Here is a 19,392-nt window from a genome sequence, read left to right as displayed (position 1 = left end):
CTGGGATGAATTAAACATAGAATAAAACTTATGGTGGTGATTTACGTGCGGTTAACAAAGATATATTCCGGTGTCGAAGACCAGTGCCTAAATTAAATCACAACTTGTCAACAATCAGAAGCTGAAGCTGTACTTGAATGTCAGTTGGCTCCGTTTTTTTCTCTCTAAAATACGACAATATGTTATATTCATATTGTCATCAAACGAATGAAAGAAAGATTGCCACCTTAAAATAATCTATTTCCTTTAGTTACAGATTACACGATTATCAAATATTTGAAGTGGCAGACGTTTCAAAAAGAGATAGTGTCACAAAATGAAGTTAGTACTTTATTAACCAATACAAATTAACCAACAAAACAATCACTCAACATTAAAACTGCTAGAGACTGTGTAGAGCAATTTACATTTAGAGCAATGTAGAGCATCTATCTGCCTGTCTATCTACCTACTTACTGCTCGCTCGTCTGTCTTCTTAATTTCCTATATTGATAGAGAATTTAAATATCAAAGTTATTTGGAGTCAATGTTGAAAGGAAGACCAATGGATTAAATTGTTTAAGTTTAAATGGCTTGTTTCTCGTCTATTTTATTTTCCAGTCACCCCATTAAGTTCACCTGTTGGTGTTAATAATAATGAAATTATTATGTACAGTGCTCAGGTACACTACAACTTATCAAAGGTGCATGTATAATACATAGAATTATGTATAAATGTCAGGAAAGTGAACAGTGTATGAGTGGAGGATATCAGGTGTAGTGTTGGTGAATTTCAGGAAGCATGGAGGTTTTAAAGGATGCAATGTCTTGGCAGCTAACAGCTGATGCAGGTAATTTGTGCAATGCTTCAGCAACTCTGAGTGTGAAAAAATGTTTCTAAAAGTCATGGGCGCTGTGCTGTTTTCTGACTTTGTAGGCATGCCCTCATGTGTGTTAGACACATGGAATTCAAAAAGGTACTCAAGCTTGTTGGCACGATGGTTAATAATTTTGTGGGTGTTTAACAAGTCAGTTGCCAGACATCGGAGCTTCAATGTATCTATGCCCAGGGAAGCAAGGCATTCAGAGTATGGTAGATGCCTGATGGAGGATATTCACTTGGATGCACATCTCGGAACAGTTTCCATGAGGTCAATGTTCTGAGCAAAGTAGGGGTTCTAGACTGGTGATGCAAATTCCAAGTGTTGCTGCACCATAGCCATATACAGCCTTAAATAGATAGCTAGAGAGTGGGTGGCAAAGGTCTAGCTGAGTGATCAAGACACCCTCAGCCTTCTTGACAATAAATGAATTCAGTTGATACTGTTTATTAGAGAGACACAGGTTTATAAGTTTTTCTATATGGCTCAGTTTGTTTTTAACTAGAAGGAAAACTACAATATCTTACTTGTTGGAAGCTACAGGCAGCACTGAACTTGTTTCTTATCTGTGAGCATGTTTCTACTTAAGTATAATCTGCAGAGGCCTATGATCATCACAACATACAAAAGTGGTAGTGAATTAATTAGTAAATAAATATACAGAAATGTGTTTATTACTGTGGAGAAAAAAAAGAATTGTTTAAAATTCTTTCACTGTATATTTTATATGTATGCTTTCACCTGCTTAATATTGATTTCAAACTTTGGCACAAGGCCAGAAATTTCAGAAGAAAGGCAAAGTCAATTACATTGACTCCAGTACTCAACTGGTACTTATTTAATCCATCCTGAAATTTTGTTAAAACTATTTGTGCTTGTTCTGATGTGTTGCTCTCCTTAATTATATCTTCTTTTAAAAGGTGTTGAATTTCTTCATAGATAAACTCAGCACCCATTTAAGTCATAGTTTTATTGTTAAACCTCAGGCTAACCTTGATTGATCACCACCATCATCATCATCACTTAATGTACATTTTTCATGCTGACATGGGTTGGATGTTTTGACAGGAGCTGGCCAGTTGAAGAGCCACTCAGGCTTCATGTCTGTTTTGGCATGGTTTCTACAGCTGGATGCCCTTCCTAATACCAACCACTTTATAGAGTGTAGTGGGTACTTTTATGCAGCACTGCCACAGGTGCATTTATGTGGTACCAGTACCCATGAGCCTGCAAAGTTAGGAATGCTCGGCTGGAGGGGGAATAGCCTGTATTCAAGGGCAACCATGCTTTTACTTAGCTTGACATGTCTTTTCAAGCACAGCAAACTACCAGATGTCTTGGTCCCCTGTCATCCCCTCCCTGAATCCCAATGTCTGTAGATCCTTTCTCACCACTTCATCCCATGTCTTCTTTGGTCTAGCCCATCCACATGTTCCCTCTACTGGCACCCCTTGATGCAACTTTCTTTATTCATATGCATTACATGGCTATACCAGTGCAGTCATTTCTCTTGCACACTACATCTGATGCCTCATATACCCAGTTTTTCTTTCAAATCACGTACTCTCTGTCATGCATTCACACAGACATTGCCCACCTAAAAGCAATGCAGTCATGAACATCCTGTATTTTTAGGGTTATTTAGGATTACATTATCTGGTGTGGCTTTCTTTGCCTAAGACCATAAGATTAAGACATAAAGAGATAGGAAGTTTGTTGTCGGACTGTTGATAATCTTATTCCCCACCACCCAGTCATGTTTTGAAAGATGTAGTTTCTTTTCAACAACTATTAACCTCTGAGTTATAATGGATAAAAGTATTGGAACTTAGATCAAAACAGTGAGAACCCAATGTGAGCACATGTACATATGCAAAAACAAAAACAAAAAACACCCCACAAAGTGAAGGTTAGAAGTTAAAAAAATATTTTCCATCAGTATTAATAATAACTCATGTCAATTAGTCATGGCAGATTTTGGTAATAGTATTAATCAGGTTGAATGACTGTAGAAACTTTCATGCTAACTAAACAGTCTTTGATGCTGATGATGGTAGAAAATGTTGTTGTGATTGATATTGTCCAATAAATTTCACAGTAAAAGGATGTTTGAAGAAAAAGCATTTATTTGAAAACTCAGAAGATAAAATTGAACTCAGCAACGTTTTATTAACATATCACTTTTTATCATTTATTGTAGATTAACATAATTTCTTCTTTTTGTTTTTATCATTTTGGTAATAAATTATTTCTTTGCTCCTATCATATCTCTAGTGTGATAGCTTCCTTTATTTTTCAGCATGAATATGGTAAAAGGACGTCTTATGGGACGAAGCTCACTTCGCAGCACAATCATTGGTGTAATTCCAAAGGAGCAAAATGACGTCACTGTAAGTTGTTTCCATCTATGTATGTATACTTGCACTCACTCTTTCTCTCTCTCTCTCTATCTCTCTATCTATCTATCTTATATATATATATATATATATATGCACTTGTGTACATATCTATGTTTGTATATATCTAAATATGTTTCTGTATTTATGAGTATATTCCTGTGCGTGTGTGTGTGTTATATACATGTCAAGAACAGAAGCATAACTAAATGATTAAGAAGTTCATATTGCAATTAGAAAGTGTTCAAGTTTCACTGCATAGCATCTTTGGCTTGCAGCTTCTTCTATAGTCTCGGATCAACCTAACCTTTGTGAGTGAAATTAAGTAGACAGAACCTGTGTGGAAGCCCCCTGGATGAACTGTATGTCAACATTGTCAACATGTCAATGTCAACATTGTTGTACTCTGTTGCACACTGATTTTGTTTGAGGAATATGTTAGGAGTGCAAGTGTCTGTGGAATATTCAGCTGCATCATACACTATAATTTGATGAATATTTCGGATTATCAAACAGCTGGGATACTCACCGTCAAAGTGTAGATCTCTGCATATTTGGTTGCGTGTGTATATGTGTTTGCATTTATGTATATGTAAGTCTGTGTATAAAACTTTTTGTATGTTTTTTTTTTTTTTACTTTTATACAGTCATTTTTTTTCTATTTTTTATGAGAGTTGCATTACGCAAATTTTAACATTTGCATATTACTGAAAATTTTTTTATGTTTGAATGCCTTACTTACAACCAGTGACTTGACTGTCAAGTAGAAATGGAACCTATTTTCAAATAAATAGAGATTTGAATTGAGTTCATGTAAGTTTCTTTCATTTTATTTTCACTTCTATTATGCTTTTTTAGGATGAAGATTTAAGTACCCTTCACTCAATTGGAACAGCAGCAGTTGTGGTTCAGGTAACTGGAACCAACTGGCCTAAACCAGCATATACTCTGTTAGTAACAGGACTGTGTCGGCTGAAAGTGGAAGAACTATTACAAGAGACTCCATACCCTGTAGCTACTGTCACCCAACTTGACCAGCTGCCTGATAAAGATTCAGGTAAGACAATTGTGCATTTTGTATTGCTGAATCCGAACATCAGTTTTATTGAACCATGTCTTATTCTGTAGTTACTGAGTCTGTGAATTGAATAACTGCCTCCACTTATAAACTAATTATCTGTGGATCACGAAAATCCTGCCTATCGAGATGTATCCTACTTCAAATGTAGTTCCAATGATTTGACCCTCTTTGAGTTTATATTACACATTTACTCTTATTTTATTTAAAATTGCTGGAAGGTTATTTTAGATTCTCTGCTAGTTATTTTATTATTCAATGAATACATTTCTTTAGTCAATGAATGCATTTTTATTCAATAAGCAAATGCAATCTTTGTGTTGATAAATACATTTCTTTAGCATTATTACTATATATTTTGTAGTAGATGGATACATTTATTTAACAGAGAAATGTAACAGAGAAATGGTAAAGGCAGTGTTTTAGTTGATGGTAATTATTCAACTACTCTGTTTATTTGGTAAACAAAGATTTTATTCTGATGACATTTCATCTGTAAATTAATTTTTTCTCTTGCAGATGACAGTTTTATAATGGATAAGGAACTGAAGAAAATGGCCGAAAACTTCCGTGAACATGCTGTAGAGCTTATAGGATTGTTAGATATTTCAACCCCTATTATGGCTAAACTGAAAGTAAGTCATAGAATTCTTAGACGTTTTGACTATTTTCATAGTCCTATCTATATAATACATTTTACTAGTTTGAGCCATTGAAGGAGCCTATATATGGATACCTGACAGTCAAATTTCTCTCAAGTATTACCTTATGGTCTTAGAAAAATAAAACCATATGGGATAATGAAATCTGAGATAAACTCTGTGAAAAATCAGGATAGTCACATCTACAATGCATTTGATATTAGATCTCTCTCTCTCTCTCTCTCTCAGCTCTGCTGTGCTTGAGAGAGGGTTGTGGTTGACCACGTCTTTAAATCTTTTTCTGGATGAAAGATTAATCTATAGCAGGCAACATTCCCAAGAGAATTTGTAGCTACTCTTGACAGTTAAGTAAATTGAGGCACAGATATAATGAAGTACCTTGACACTGAGACTAAAAATACCTGAAGTGGATTGAACTCACAGCTTATAAGCTTGTAGTTCATTAACTTATCCACTTGGCCATATGACCTTGATGACAACAATGATTAAAATATTTTACATGCAGTTCTTTTTTTAGTCATTCTAGTTTACTCATCAGTAATTAATATAGAAAATATCCTCTCTCCAAGTAAATCATCGTTAATGCCTATGTTCCAAGCTGCCATTAGTTGGATAGTTTGACAGGAATCAACTAGCCTGATGACTGTGTTGGTCTCCATTGTTTGCTTTGGTAAAGTTTCTATGACTAGATATCCTTCCTAATGCCAACCACTTTACAGAGTGCAGTGAGGGTTTTTTTCAGGGCCCAAGCACTATTAATATTGATTATAGTAGAACATTCTAAAATAAATGTGTTATACAGTCAATAACTATTTCAATTCTGTTCCAGAAAATGTTGGACCAACTACCCAGTCAGCATTTACCTGATATATGTGCTGCCATTGTGAAAGCTTCCTATTTAGAGAAGATGCAAGTTTTAGATGCTGTAGATCTATCTGACCGATTCAAGCGTGCACTTCCTTTGATTGTCAGACAAATTGAGGTAATGATCTGCTTTTGATATTATCACACAACATGCAGGTAATGGGCATATTTGAAATAATAAAACATTGGACTGAGCTTTTCTTTTGTAACTAGTTCAGTATATCAGTCTGTTCAAATAATATTAGGGTCTAGTTTTTAATCCTTATTGTATCAAGAAACTACATCAGTTTGCCTAAGTGAAAATAGGATCTTTTTCTATGCCAAAGCAGCATAAGAATTAGCAGTAAGAAGAGCAAATGTAACTGCTTGTGTCCCATCAATACATTGTCTCTATTTTGTTAAAACAATCACACTTTGGTGAATATTATTAAAATATATAAGATATTAGTTTTTTATGTTTATTTCATTCTTTGTTACATTTATTTATTATATCATAATTTTGTGTTCCTTATATCCCAGGCTCTTCGCTTGTTGCAAAAAGTTAAGAAGGAAAAGTTTGAAATTGTCATACGCAAAGAAATGGCTCGTCCGTCTCATTCAAAGAAAATTTACCGGCGAGTGAGTGAGGATTTTGATGATGGCCAGGAGATCGATACTGATGAATATGCAGACTTTGAACAAAAAATCAAGTAATGGATCATTTTTATTTATGGAGATTGTCATTACTAACATTTGTGCACAATCTATATGAAATTAACATTTGAATTACCATAATGTGTTTTTACATTTTCATGAGATGACTGTAAAGTGGACATCTATTTCCTAGCTCTCTCTGCTGGAGCATGTAGATTTATGTGTCTTACCTAGAAACACAGAACAATGGTTCTGTAGTGTGGTGCAAAATATGTAAGTTAGGTGTGTATGAAAATCTAGTAAGAGTTGTTCGTCCTTGTGTGAAGATGCTATAAATTCAGTGAAGAATTTATATACAGGCTCTATTCTTGTCGACTCTATCTTTGGTCATCTTTGTGGCAGTCATTTTAGGATTTAGGAGCAGGTATCTTTGGGAACCTTTGTGTGATAACTTACATAGTCTGTTGAGAAATTGTAGAAAGGGCACAAAACTTATAAAAATGGATTTGAGTAAAAAATCTATAGTCATCTAATGCAGATTAAAAGTAATAATAAATAAGGAAGAATACTACATGTTAGTATATGAATAGTCTTATTTAGTACATAGCTAGGATTTTGTGAGGATTACTGATGTGTATAAGTGTAAGCAATAGGTATACAAAAGATCTATGTGTTTGTCTGTGGGGTTCCTGGTAAACTTATAGTGAATAACAACTTAAAATGCATCTGATGCCCTGTGTAGCTAATAGGGGCTGTATTTACACAATGAAGAATATTGATTGTCATTTGTAGAACATGAATTGTATTGGATGAAATGACACTATAGTAGCTGGAATATCAATAGAGAATTGTCTTACTGTCTTTTTCATTGTTCTAAGATCAACAGTGGGATAGAATGTTGTAGAAATATTTAACTGTTTATGTGAAAATATATACATCTGTGTAAAACTGTACACATTTTCTCCTTGTTGATATGTTTGTTGTGTTACCTAATGAATGTCATAATGTTGCAATCACTGTTACATTATTATGCAGTTAATATGCTGCTTAAGAATTTTTTTTTTACATAGATAACTCTTTTGTTGTTATTTAGCCCCAAATCAGCTCTTATCCAAAGAAGAAAAAAAATTCAGCTGTAACCTTCCCATCTTTTATTTAGACATTATATATCAAGGACTACATTGTACCCTTTACTTTCTAATTGTTCCATCAGCCATGTAAAGGTTCATTGTTGGTTTGAAAGTCTTTTTTATTTTTAGGGAAAGGATATATTCAATTACAACCTCCTCTGATACTTACTTGGCTTTGATTTTATTAAGCTCACCCCATCCTGCAAATAGTGTGATTTGTACTCAGAATGTTGAAAGACAAAAATAAATAGTTTAAGATAAGTGGAGAACCTGTGACTTTTTTAAAAGAAGTACAACAATTGATGGATAAATCATTATTCTCTTAATTTTTTTTTCTGAAGCCTGTTTTTTCAGCTGAATGAGAATTTTAGAAGCATCTCTTTGTGCTTCTTTAAATTGTAATTACTTGTTCAAATTGTAATTACTTGTTCAAATTGTAATTAAATTGTAATTACAAGTAATTGTAATTACTTGTTTAAAGTAATTGCAATTGTATTCAAAGTATTGAAATCTGAAGAGATTTCCAAGAAAAAATGTTCTGGTGGCGTACTTATTCTGAAACTCCACTTTTTGTTTTTTACAGTTTTATGAATAGTTATGTTTGATAAAATAATAGGTTTTGTAGTATGAAATTATGTAGCTTTTTCAACACAGTTGTCAGTCACAAAAAGATTCTCCTCTTTTGCTCTGTGACATATATTTTGTTACTATACCAATTTCTACTATGTCTCTGCATTAATGTTGCACATAACAATGTTAGATTGCTTATTATATTGTTTTAGACTTGCAAAGATGCCAGAGGGTGCACATAAGGCTGCAATAAAGGAACTGAAGCGGTTTAAGAATATGATGCCTAATATGCCAGAACATGTTATGATCAGGTAAGTTTACAATGGATGTTTTTAGCTGGTTGATTTCTGCATATCCTGGCATTAAAACCAAATTGTTCAGGTATTCTCTTAAAGACTAATTGTAAATAGTGAAACTGTAGAATCCAGTGAAACTAATGATGGTTTGGTGTAGGTAAATAGTGTGTTCAAAATATTTACAGAATGGTGTAAATTAGTGAGAACAGAGATTTGACTTTTTGGAAGGCGTCCTTGCCTGAAACCTCAGAACCCACTTCTTCCTCATTGAAAACTAACTTATATTACTTAGTGACTTAGTGAACTCCTTACAACTATAGGGCTAAGGCCTAAATCAAATTTAGCCATCGCTACCAGAAATGTGGCACCAGCAAGTCCAAGGACCCAATCTTTGGTGATGTAGCTGCTGCTGCTGATATTGTTAATAACAGTGGTGATGATGATGATGATTAATAATAATGATGATAATGATAATAACAATAGGGAAACAGACTGACCATGGAAATTTGAAAGTGAAATAGAAAATTGATTAAAATAGGAGAATATAAAGTATTACAGATGAGAAAGTGAAAATACTGCTTAAGAAAGTACCAAATTGGAAATCTTCTGGACTAGATGGTATTCAGGGATTCTGGATTAAAAAACTCTCAAACATGTTCAACTATATAGAATTTTTTCCTACTGACTGTACAGAAATTGGAATGCCAACATCATCATTATGGATGTCAAAAACAAAGACAGTTTTAATACAGAAGGATCTACTGTCAAAAAAAAAAAAGGTTAACCCTTTAGCATTTAAACCGGCCATATCCGGCCAAAAGTATTCTACCTATTCTATGTTCAAACTGGCCAGATCTGGTCTCTCACACCAACCCTACAATATCGTTTTAAAAATTAACAGCTACCTCATCAAAATTTCATAGCTACAAGATAATGCATTATTAGTTCAAAACAATGTGGATAAAAAAGCATTAATTATGGCAGAATAATGTGAACACTAAAGGGTTAAAAAGGAAGGTAATTCAGTAATTATAGGCCTATTACATGCTTATTGTTACTTTGGAAATTATTAATTGGCCTCAAAGCAGATATGGTATAATATATAGCTGTCTGGAGAAGGGGAATCTATTGCCAGAGGAGCAAAAGTGATGTAGAAAGAAATCAAAGGAACTACTGAACTGCTATATATCAATAGCATGATGTTTTAAGTGATACTTAATTCTATTGATTCCAAAAGAATCAAAGGCAAATCTAATGATTCTGCAACTTTGCTGCCCTAATAACAGTTATAATAATAATAATTGTGTTTAACATAGTTGCAAGTGTACCTATGTTACAAGGCTGACCTAGGGCAAAACAATGACAATATCCTGTAATATACTGAGGAGCCCTAGCTCAACTTTAAGAGAAATGGAATATATTAATGTCGACATTGTTGACCACATGTATTTAACAAATATACTGTGTGTATTTGCTGTGGTGGAGATTCCTCTCTCATAGCGCTGGGTGTTAAAACACCTGAAAGTCATGGACAGGGGAGATAATTCACCCCAGATCCCATTTAGAAGTAATGGACATTGATGTTCCACCATTTTTTGTGGCTTATCAATATCACACACCCAAACCAAATCGGAAGTGAATTATACTCTCACTGCTTCTTTTTTCATATTTGAATTAATGTCAACATTTTTCTATTCCAGGAATTATCTGGAACTTATGGTGGAACTTCCTTGGTCAAAAAGCAACAAGGACACATTGGACATTGTCCAAGCTAGGTGATGCCCGCTTTTACCATTTATTATACTTTCCACACTTGAAACTTACTGCATTTATTGTCTTTCTCTTTATTTCTCTCTACCCTATCTCATTCTCTCCCTCTCTTCCTTTTCTATTTTTCTCTCATCTTTCTCTCTATATTTACATTCCTCTTTTCAGTAACTTTTTAAAATGTATATTGTTATCATCACTAGTATATTTATTACTATCTTTGCTACAACCACCATCCTATCACCTTCACTATACTCAGCTTCTTCATAATTATCATTTTTATAGGTATAGGTGGAGCTGTGTGGTTAACCCTCTGGTGGTGTGGTAAGATATCTCATACCCAGGTGATGTTTGTATATGTGCACCTTACATCTGTCAGCAGTGATAGTGCTGTCCATCCATGTAATGTCTTGGCACAACTCCACTGAGTTAATGCACAACTCCACTGAGTTAATGCACAACTCCACTGAGTTAATGCACAACTCCACTGAGTTAATGCACAACTCCACTGAGTTAATGCACAACTCCACTCAGTTACTGACTGAGTGATGAGAAGTGTACACATGTGTTATTTGTGTCCGGGGTTGTGCATATTCCACCGTACCATTCACTGTACTATTTAATGACTGATATATTTTTGTTTCCTTTTCTTTATTATTGTTTATTTTACTTATTTAATTTTATATCTGAAAGGCTGATTATTTCTTGCATAAAATTATATATTATTGTCAACTGACCAACATTTTCTTTTTCTTATTAGATGGTTCTAAATGCCATCATCATCATCATCATCATCATCGTTTAATGTCCGCTTTCCATGCTAGCATGGGTTGGACGATTTGACTGAGGACTGGTGAAACCAGATGGCTACACCAGGCTCCAATCTGATTTGGCAGAGTTTCTACAGCTGGATTCCCTTCCTAACGTCAACCACTCTGAGAGTGTAGTGGGTGCTTTTACGTGCCACTGGCATGAAGGCCAGTCAGGCGGTACTGGCAACGGCCATGCTCAAATGGTGTATTTTATGTGCCACCCGCACAAGAGCCAGTCCAGGGGCACTGGCAACGATCTCGCTCGAAAGTCCTTACACATGCCACGGGCACAAGTGCCAGAAAGGCGACGCTGGGCACAGGTGCCATCCCGATTTCGCTTTCGCTTGCCCCAAGAAGTCTTCGCAAGCTGAGTTTCGTGTCCTCGCAATGGACTACAAAAGACAAATGGAAAAAACTGAGAGAGAATTAGACATAGATGAATCAGAATCATCTCCTTCATGAAGGACCAGATGAATAAAAATCTGAAGAGGAAGAAGAGAGTATAGCTAAGGAAGAAACAACAGATGAAGAAGAAATGACAGATGAAGAGGGAGGAACTGAAGCAGATGGCTTGTTGCAGACTTCACTAGATGATCCCTTGGATGAAACTGATGAAATTCATGATGAAGATGAACAGCAGGCTACCAGAAACACAGAAAAACAGTTTATAGGCAAAAATAATAAAACTCTCTGGAAAGAAGTTCCCCCATGTCTTCCATGGTGTATACATGCACACAACATATACCAGGTTTCACCAGGACCAAGAGGAACAGTAAAACGTGGATGCTGCAAAGGACTCCTGGTTTTTGCTTCTCACACAAGAACTTCTGAATGAATTAGTAGCTTGCACTATTATATCTACATTGACAGTAAACAAGGAAAATATAAAGATAAGTCAAAAGAGAGACATTCTTATAAAAGGGAAATGAAAGCTGCAATAGGACTGCTTTATCTGTTAGGAGTTTTTATAGCTAACCGAATGAATATGGAAGATATTTGGGCAACCGATGATACAGGAATTGAAATTGTTCCAGCAACTATGTTCTTTGCAGCGGTTTTGTTTCCTGCTGAGGTCTATGAGGTTTGATGACATCCACACCCAGGATGAAAGGTGGCTAGAAGATAAGTTTGCACTTTTTAGAAAGTTCTTTGAGAAATTTGTTGATAATTGTATCTTCAGTTATAATCTCGCAGAGTATGTGACAGTAGATGAAATGCTGGCTGCCTCTAGAGGGAACTGTCCATTCAGGGTCTACATGCCAAGTAAACCACCAAAATATGACATAAAAATATTTATTTTGGTAGATGCTAAAACTTTCTATGTGTCATGTATGAAGGTCTACTTGGGGAAACAACCAGAAGGCTCTTCTATGGTAGATAATTCAGGAGCAGCAGAGGTAAAATGGTTGGTGTCTCATATAAATGGGTCTGGAAGAAATATTACGATGGATAATTGGTTTACAAGTTATGGACTTGCAGATGATCTCTTGAAGAATTATAGGTTAACATTAGTTAGCACTCTGAGAAAGAACAGGATAGAACTTTCTCCTCAGTTTGATGTCACAAGAGGCTGAACTGAATACACAAGCTTGTTTGGTTTCCAGAAGGATGTTACACTGACCTCATATGTTCCCAAGAAAGGTAAAAATGTTGTCCTACTCAGCACAATGCATCATGATGCTGCAATTGATGAAAGTACAAAAGAAAAAAGAAAGCCAGAGATTATTACCTTCTATAACAGTACTAAAAGAGGGGTAGACACTGAGGATCAGTTGTGTTCCATCAGCAATGTTTCCAGAAATACTCGACATTGGCTAGTTACAGTTTTCTACACCATACTCAGTGTTGCAAGAATAAATGCATACAATATATTCATGACAAATTCTCAAATAGCTATCAGGCACCGAAAGTTTCTGAGGGAATTGGGACTCAAGTTGGTAGAGGGCCATATCCATCATTGCAAGACAAACCCATATTTGAGGAAAGACTTGAAAAAGAAGATTCACCATTTCTCAGCATCTAAGGAATTACCTCCGAAACGTCATTGTGAAGATTCCATACAAAGATGCTCATTGTGCCCCAGGTCAAAAGATTGTAAGACAAGAAATTACTGCCAGAAGTGCTATAAGCCCATCTGCTTGGAACATGCTATGCACATTTGCATTGACTGCTTTGCTCAGAGTGATGAGGATAGTACAAACAATGAGTAAACTATAAATATGAAAGGAGCACTCTCCCTATCAAAAAATAGTTTTATTTTATTTGACCTTCATTTTCAAAGAATACTCATTTGTTTTTGGTTGCAGAATATGTTTTTTGGTAATATTATTGCTCAAGAACACATATATAAAGTAATAAAAAGTACTAAAAATAGCTAAAACTATGAGTGGGGTTCTCCATACTCCACTGCACTAACCATGAAAAATACAGAACAGCACCACGGAAGGTTAAGAAGTTTGTTTCCCAACTACATGATTACAGTTTCAGTCCAATTGTGTGGCACCTTGGGCAAGTGTCCAGGCTGACCATAGTTTTGTGAGTAAATTTGGTAAATGAAAATTGAAAGAAGTCTGTTGCTTTTGTGTGTGTGTGTGTGTGCATGCACACATGCACACACGTGTAAAGTGTAATTTTGTCTGAGTGTATAAAATGTTCTTAATGATCAGTGATGGTCATCCTCAGTCATGAGTGGACAGCCACCATATGAGTGTGTGTGTGTGTGTGTATACTTGTGTTTTCTTGTCTTGACACTACATGACAGTTGTGAGTGAGTGTTACTGTCATACAAAAACCGTCATTCATTTTCAACATTTCATGTAATGTCTTGCCATAGGAAAATTTTACCTTGCTTGGAAATAAGTGATGGTTGACAACAGGAAGAGTATGTGACTGTAAAAAATCTGCCTCAGTAAACTCCATTTGATCCATGAAAGCATGGAAAAGCAGATGTTAATATGATGATGATGGTTACAATATAACATTTTAATATTGCTAATAGTATTTACATTGTTGCCTTTCTTGTTATGTTTCTGAGATTCTAATGAGAGTTTGATGAGGTCTTTAAGTGTTCATTTATTTTATCTTGTAGAAAAGCTCTTGATATAGATCATTATGGTCTGGAAAAAGTAAAGAACCGTGTTCTGGAATACCTAGCTGTACGGCAGCTGAAAAACAGTTTGAAAGGACCAATCATGTGTTTTGTTGGACCACCTGGTGTAGGTAAAACCAGTATTGGGCGATCTATTGCACATATCTTAGGAAGGGAATTCCATCGGTGAGAGCAAAATTTAACATTTTATCTGTTTTTTAAGAAAAAAACAAAGAAAATTTCATTGAATTTTGTTTTAGCCAATATATCAAAATATATGTCTTTGCTTTTATCAATGACTTTCTGTTGAAATATTTTAAAAGTTGAGAAATAGTGTGATTTTGTTTGGTGATATTCAGTTTATTTCTACACAAGGTGTGTTGAAGGTACACACATACATTGATGCGTATGCATTTACAAATTTACACATGTAGTTTGAGGCTTACTCATGCATATGTACACATAAGACTAGAATTTTTCATACTATTAGATTATGTATAGTTTGAAGCTTGTTCCTACAGTAGGTTGAACAAAACCTTGTGAATGAAATTTGAGAAATGGAAACTGTGTGGAAACCTGTCATGTGTGTTCTCTTTGTCAAAAGGTTTCGAAGGCACTAGCAGGCCTCAAAAGACATTCATGTCCATAGAACATGATTACTGCTTTTACTGAACCCTCATTTGTCATTCACAATGAGAGAATCCATCATCATATGTATGTGTATATATATATATATATATATATATATATATATATATATATATTGATGAAAGAACAAAATCAGTGTGCTGAACTAAATATATCCTGTGGTATTGAGTTCTGCTCAAGTTATATCCAAGGACGATTTGTAGACACAAATGACAAAGAGTGATAAAAAGCACCAGATAAAGTACTGAGGTTGACTTGAGCAACTGAAACTGTTGAAGGATGTGCCTCATCAAAGCTGCAGTCCTAAGACAAAATATTTGATGAGTAAAGGAAAAAAAAACATTAGCCACAATGTGGACTTTTTTGCAGTGTCTGCATTATGTTACAGTTAGTTTGATTGAGTAATAGAAATATTGTGGATATAAAAGTCCCATGCAATATTGTTTACTATCAAATTCTGCAGCATTAAGAGTGAAGGCATACGTCTTGATGGTCAGGCTGTTGCACTCACAATTGCAAGATTATGGTTTCTGTTCCTGGATCAGGCATTGCATTATGTTACTCCAGTTTGTTCAGCTGTGAATGGGTAACCCTGTAATGGACTGGCATCTTGTTCAGGTGGAATGTTGTGATCTCAGTGATTTATATGCCATGGAAAATAAGTAATCAGAGTAACTTGTACTATGAGTCCTAAGATTTGAAAAAGGCATGTCCAGGGTCCCCTTGTAGATATTTCCTTGTAGATATCATATAAGTTTATATATATATAACCATAATAATAATGAACTTATTGCATACCGTACTCAGGTGCACCACAAAATGCTCAGGTTGTAAGACATCTCTCTCTCTCTTGGAAAAGTATTTATCTATCATAAAGGTTTGATCTCAAATGTTGAAGTTAATAATCTGAAAAATTGTTTTCTTGTTATCAACAAATCATCTCAGACATTTAAATATTTAACAAACACATAACTATAACGACAGTTTATTATCTAAAATTCTGATTGAGGAATTGTCAGTAATTGTTTCTGAATATTTATAGTAAATTAAACATTAACTGGAAAATTTATGATTTAATTTGGTTAATTTCAGAATCGCTTTAGGGGGTATCAGCGATCAAAGCGAGATCCGAGGTCACCGCCGCACATACATTGGGAGTATGCCAGGACGTATTATTCATGGCCTCAAATTGGTTGGAACTAATAATCCAGTGTTTTTGTTTGATGAGATTGATAAAATGGTAAATTTTCATTTCTGTTATAGTGAAAGATTTTGTGGGTTGAAAGCAAAAAAATGATTTTGTTGTTGTATAAACCCAGGTCAGCCCTGATCTAGCAGATCTATGATCAAAGACATTCCAACTATGACCATCCTGTCATTTTGCATATCAGGTACTAAAATGTCCTCTGTCTTTCCCAATTTAAAGAAGCTGGATTGTGATTTTAGGGAGTCTTGGCTGCCTTTCATAGCAGTTTATGCAACTAAATAGAGGCTCCCTTATTGGTTTGGTTAGTACCAGTAATGTATTGGAATTGACTAAACTATAAAGTCTTTCTTTGCAAGTGTGTGGCCTTGTCTCTGAGATGACATTAGTTTTACTTACAGCTGGGGGTTGATGATGTAGGGAGGAGATTTATTGAATGCTCTGGGAAGAACATTTTAGAGGTAGGGGTTAAACGTGGTAACATTGGGAGGTGTCTGAACATATAGAATATAATAACAGGAACCAATTTTAATGAATCTCCATTGTTGAAGTGGTTGGTGGTACATAGGATTGAGTATCAGTCAATGTTTTTATCTGGCTAAACGTTTTTATAGTGGGTCACGTGGTGTTGGGTGGGTTTGTAAAGAAGAAGAGAACAATGTAAGATACAGAAAGAAGTGGTGGGCTCAGATATTAGGATGCTGGGCTTCCCAGGTGGGATGATGAAAGATCATAATGATTGGTAGTGTATGACAGAAGTATCCAACATTTGTTAACATGGAATAAACATGTTAAAATGTTGACAGTGATGGTGATGAACATATGATCCTGGAGAATTGAGCAAGTCATGTTACTTTCTCATTGACTCATGAAATTGTTAAGTGGAATTGAATTTCTCTATTTTTTTTTTCTGGTTTTTGTTTTTAGTTTTTAATTTTTACATTTATATTCTTTTTTTTAATGTATTTTAGAATAAGAGCATCCATGGAGACCCAGCTGCTGCATTGCTTGAGGTTTTGGACCCTGAACAAAACCACACATTTACTGATCAGTATCCTTTTGCAGTTAATTCTCACTAGGAGTGTAAGGTGGCTTACTGTGGTTGTCTGCTACTTAAACATATCTGCTGTGTTGTTTGAAAATATAAAATCTACATTCGAAATCTATTATCTAGAGTATTTCTGTGTTTCTTACTGAGAGTATAAGATGTCCATTATGCTTTGACAAGTATAAGCTGTCTACTGTGATATCTAGGATTTGGGCTGCCTAGGGAATATTTGGGAGAGTAAGCTGTCCATTGTGTTACTTGAAAGAACACAAGATGTGCATTATTATGGCTTAAACTAGTTAACATTTCAGTCCTGGCTAGCCTATGTAGCATGCTCTGCTCTCCTTAGATTTAGCACCCAAACATGTAGTCCTTGTTTTAGAAACAGAAATTTGTATAGATTTAACTGTTATGTTGATAGGTCAAGTAAAAAGAGTCTTTGATGGGTTGTAGTGTTACTGATATTGTTGGTTGTTGTTGTGTAGATTTAGTCTACTGCTTTTGAGTAGATCTATAATGTGCAACCAGTCAAATGTTGCTTAGCAAATCCATGACAGAAAGATATATTTGTGACACTGAGATATCCAATAAAATGTTTAGTTGTAAATTTTTGGCACTAAGGTTTCCAGTCAAATGTTTGGGAACAAATATACAGCACAAAGTTACTCAATCAATTGTTTAGAGTAAAACTTTAGATTTTGTACTGTAGATATTCCATGTTTCAGTCCATGAATTATTTGGCCGTGTTGAAGTAAATGTGTCAGACTGGACATGTGAGATCTGCATTTTTTTTTTTCCAATTTGTGTATCACATCTAACAGCATTGGTGGTTCATGCTTCCTTAGGTTTTATGAAAGGTGATTTATTATGTTGTAGTGGTGGTAATGCTGTTGAATATTTCCAGTTATCTCTGTTACTACAGACTTGAAATTGAACATTTGGGAGCAACCTGTAGATATGAAATTGAGTGTAGGTTTTCACATAATGTTTAGTTGTCTATTGTTGAGATTATAAAGTTTATTCAATTACTGTTGAACAGCAACATGTCTGGTACAAACCATACTATTTATATGGAAATATTTAAATATTTAAAATATACTATGGACTTGAATCAAGGACTAGTATCTATCTGTAACATTATTTGAACCATGATTGCAGTTCATTGTATTTTATTGTTGTAAACTACACTGTGTGTTGCACTACACTACATCACACACTATTCTACAATACACAATGCTGTTATATCACCATATAATACAGTACAGCGTGATGTAATTACTACTTGACTAAATCACACTATACTGTTCTATATTACAGTAATTCATTACACTACACTAATACAGCACACTATGTCATTATTACAATCTTGAATTACATATATGTGGTAACTCGAACAGCTAATCTGCTTGCTCAGGGCTAAACTGAACAAAACCAAAATTACACTATATACACATACATGGTGCAGGCGTGGCTGTGTGGTAAGAAGCTTGCTTCCCAACCACATGGTTCTGGGTTCAGTCCCACTGTGTGACATCTTGGGCCCATCAAAAGCTTTGTGAGTGGATTTGGTAGATGGAAACTGAAAGAAGCTTGTCATATATATATATATATATATGTATACACACACACACACATGTATGTATTTACGTGTGTGTGTCTGACCAATGTCGATGTGTTTGCATCCCAATAACTTAGTGGTTTGGCAAAAGAAACTGATAGAAAAAGTACTAGGTTTACAAAGAATAAGTCCTGGGTTCAATTTACTAGACTAAAAAAAAAAAAACCCTTTAAGGCGGTGCTCCAGCATGGCTGTTATCAAAGTAAAAGAATAAAAGAAGAGATACACCATACAACAATGTTTCAAATTTGTTGTTCTGTCACAGTATAATATTTGTATTTTTTTCTGTTCTATAAACAACAACAGTAACAACAACAACAACATTTACTAGCTTATGTTTCTGATTATATTTTTCCTTAACTCCAGCCCCAGCTACCTGAACGTACCATTTGACCTCTCACAAGTGCTGTTTATCTGTACAGCCAACAACTTAGCTCCTATTCCACCTGCATTGATTGACCGCATGGAAATCATTTCCATCCAGGGTTACACTGAAGAGGAGAAGTTGCACATTGCTGAGAGGCATCTGATGCCTAAACAACTCACTCTACATGGATTGTCACCAGAACTGCTCCACATTCCCACTGATTCAATTAAATTGATAAGTATGGAATGCGTTCCACTAATCATTTCAACTCATTAAAATATATGTTAAATGAGAACAAATTTAATATTCAGTTGTTTAGGTGTGCATGTGTTCCTCCCCTTTCTCCATATA

The 19,392-nt window shown here is 35.0% G+C and overlaps 1 protein-coding gene across 2 annotated transcripts in view; it reads left to right on the top strand.

Moving 5' to 3' along the window:
• LOC106879277 (lon protease homolog 2, peroxisomal) overlaps positions 1–19,392 on the top strand; it is a 37,014-nt gene that overhangs the window by 876 nt on the left and 16,746 nt on the right. Inside the window, exons 2-12 of one of the 2 annotated variants that reach the window (XM_052968590.1) lie at positions 3,160–3,250; positions 4,115–4,313; positions 4,854–4,969; positions 5,826–5,978; positions 6,380–6,549; positions 8,406–8,504; positions 10,190–10,264; positions 14,157–14,342; positions 15,897–16,044; positions 16,980–17,059; positions 19,047–19,279. In XM_052968590.1, the coding sequence (XP_052824550.1) occupies positions 3,160–3,250; positions 4,115–4,313; positions 4,854–4,969; positions 5,826–5,978; positions 6,380–6,549; positions 8,406–8,504; positions 10,190–10,264; positions 14,157–14,342; positions 15,897–16,044; positions 16,980–17,059; positions 19,047–19,279 (1,550 nt within the window). Of the gene's footprint in view, positions 1–3,134; positions 3,251–4,114; positions 4,314–4,853; positions 4,970–5,825; positions 5,979–6,379; positions 6,550–8,405; positions 8,505–10,189; positions 10,265–14,156; positions 14,343–15,896; positions 16,045–16,979; positions 17,060–19,046; positions 19,280–19,392 lie in introns of both variants that reach the window. The other variant, XM_052968595.1, reaches the window with a different exon arrangement.

Source organism: Octopus bimaculoides, chromosome 1 (genome assembly GCF_001194135.2).
Source record: "Octopus bimaculoides isolate UCB-OBI-ISO-001 chromosome 1, ASM119413v2, whole genome shotgun sequence".
NCBI lineage: Eukaryota > Metazoa > Mollusca > Cephalopoda > Octopoda > Octopodidae > Octopus > Octopus bimaculoides.
The sequence above is the reverse complement of the archived record's forward strand: the minus strand, read 5'-3'. Positions and strand labels throughout refer to the sequence as shown.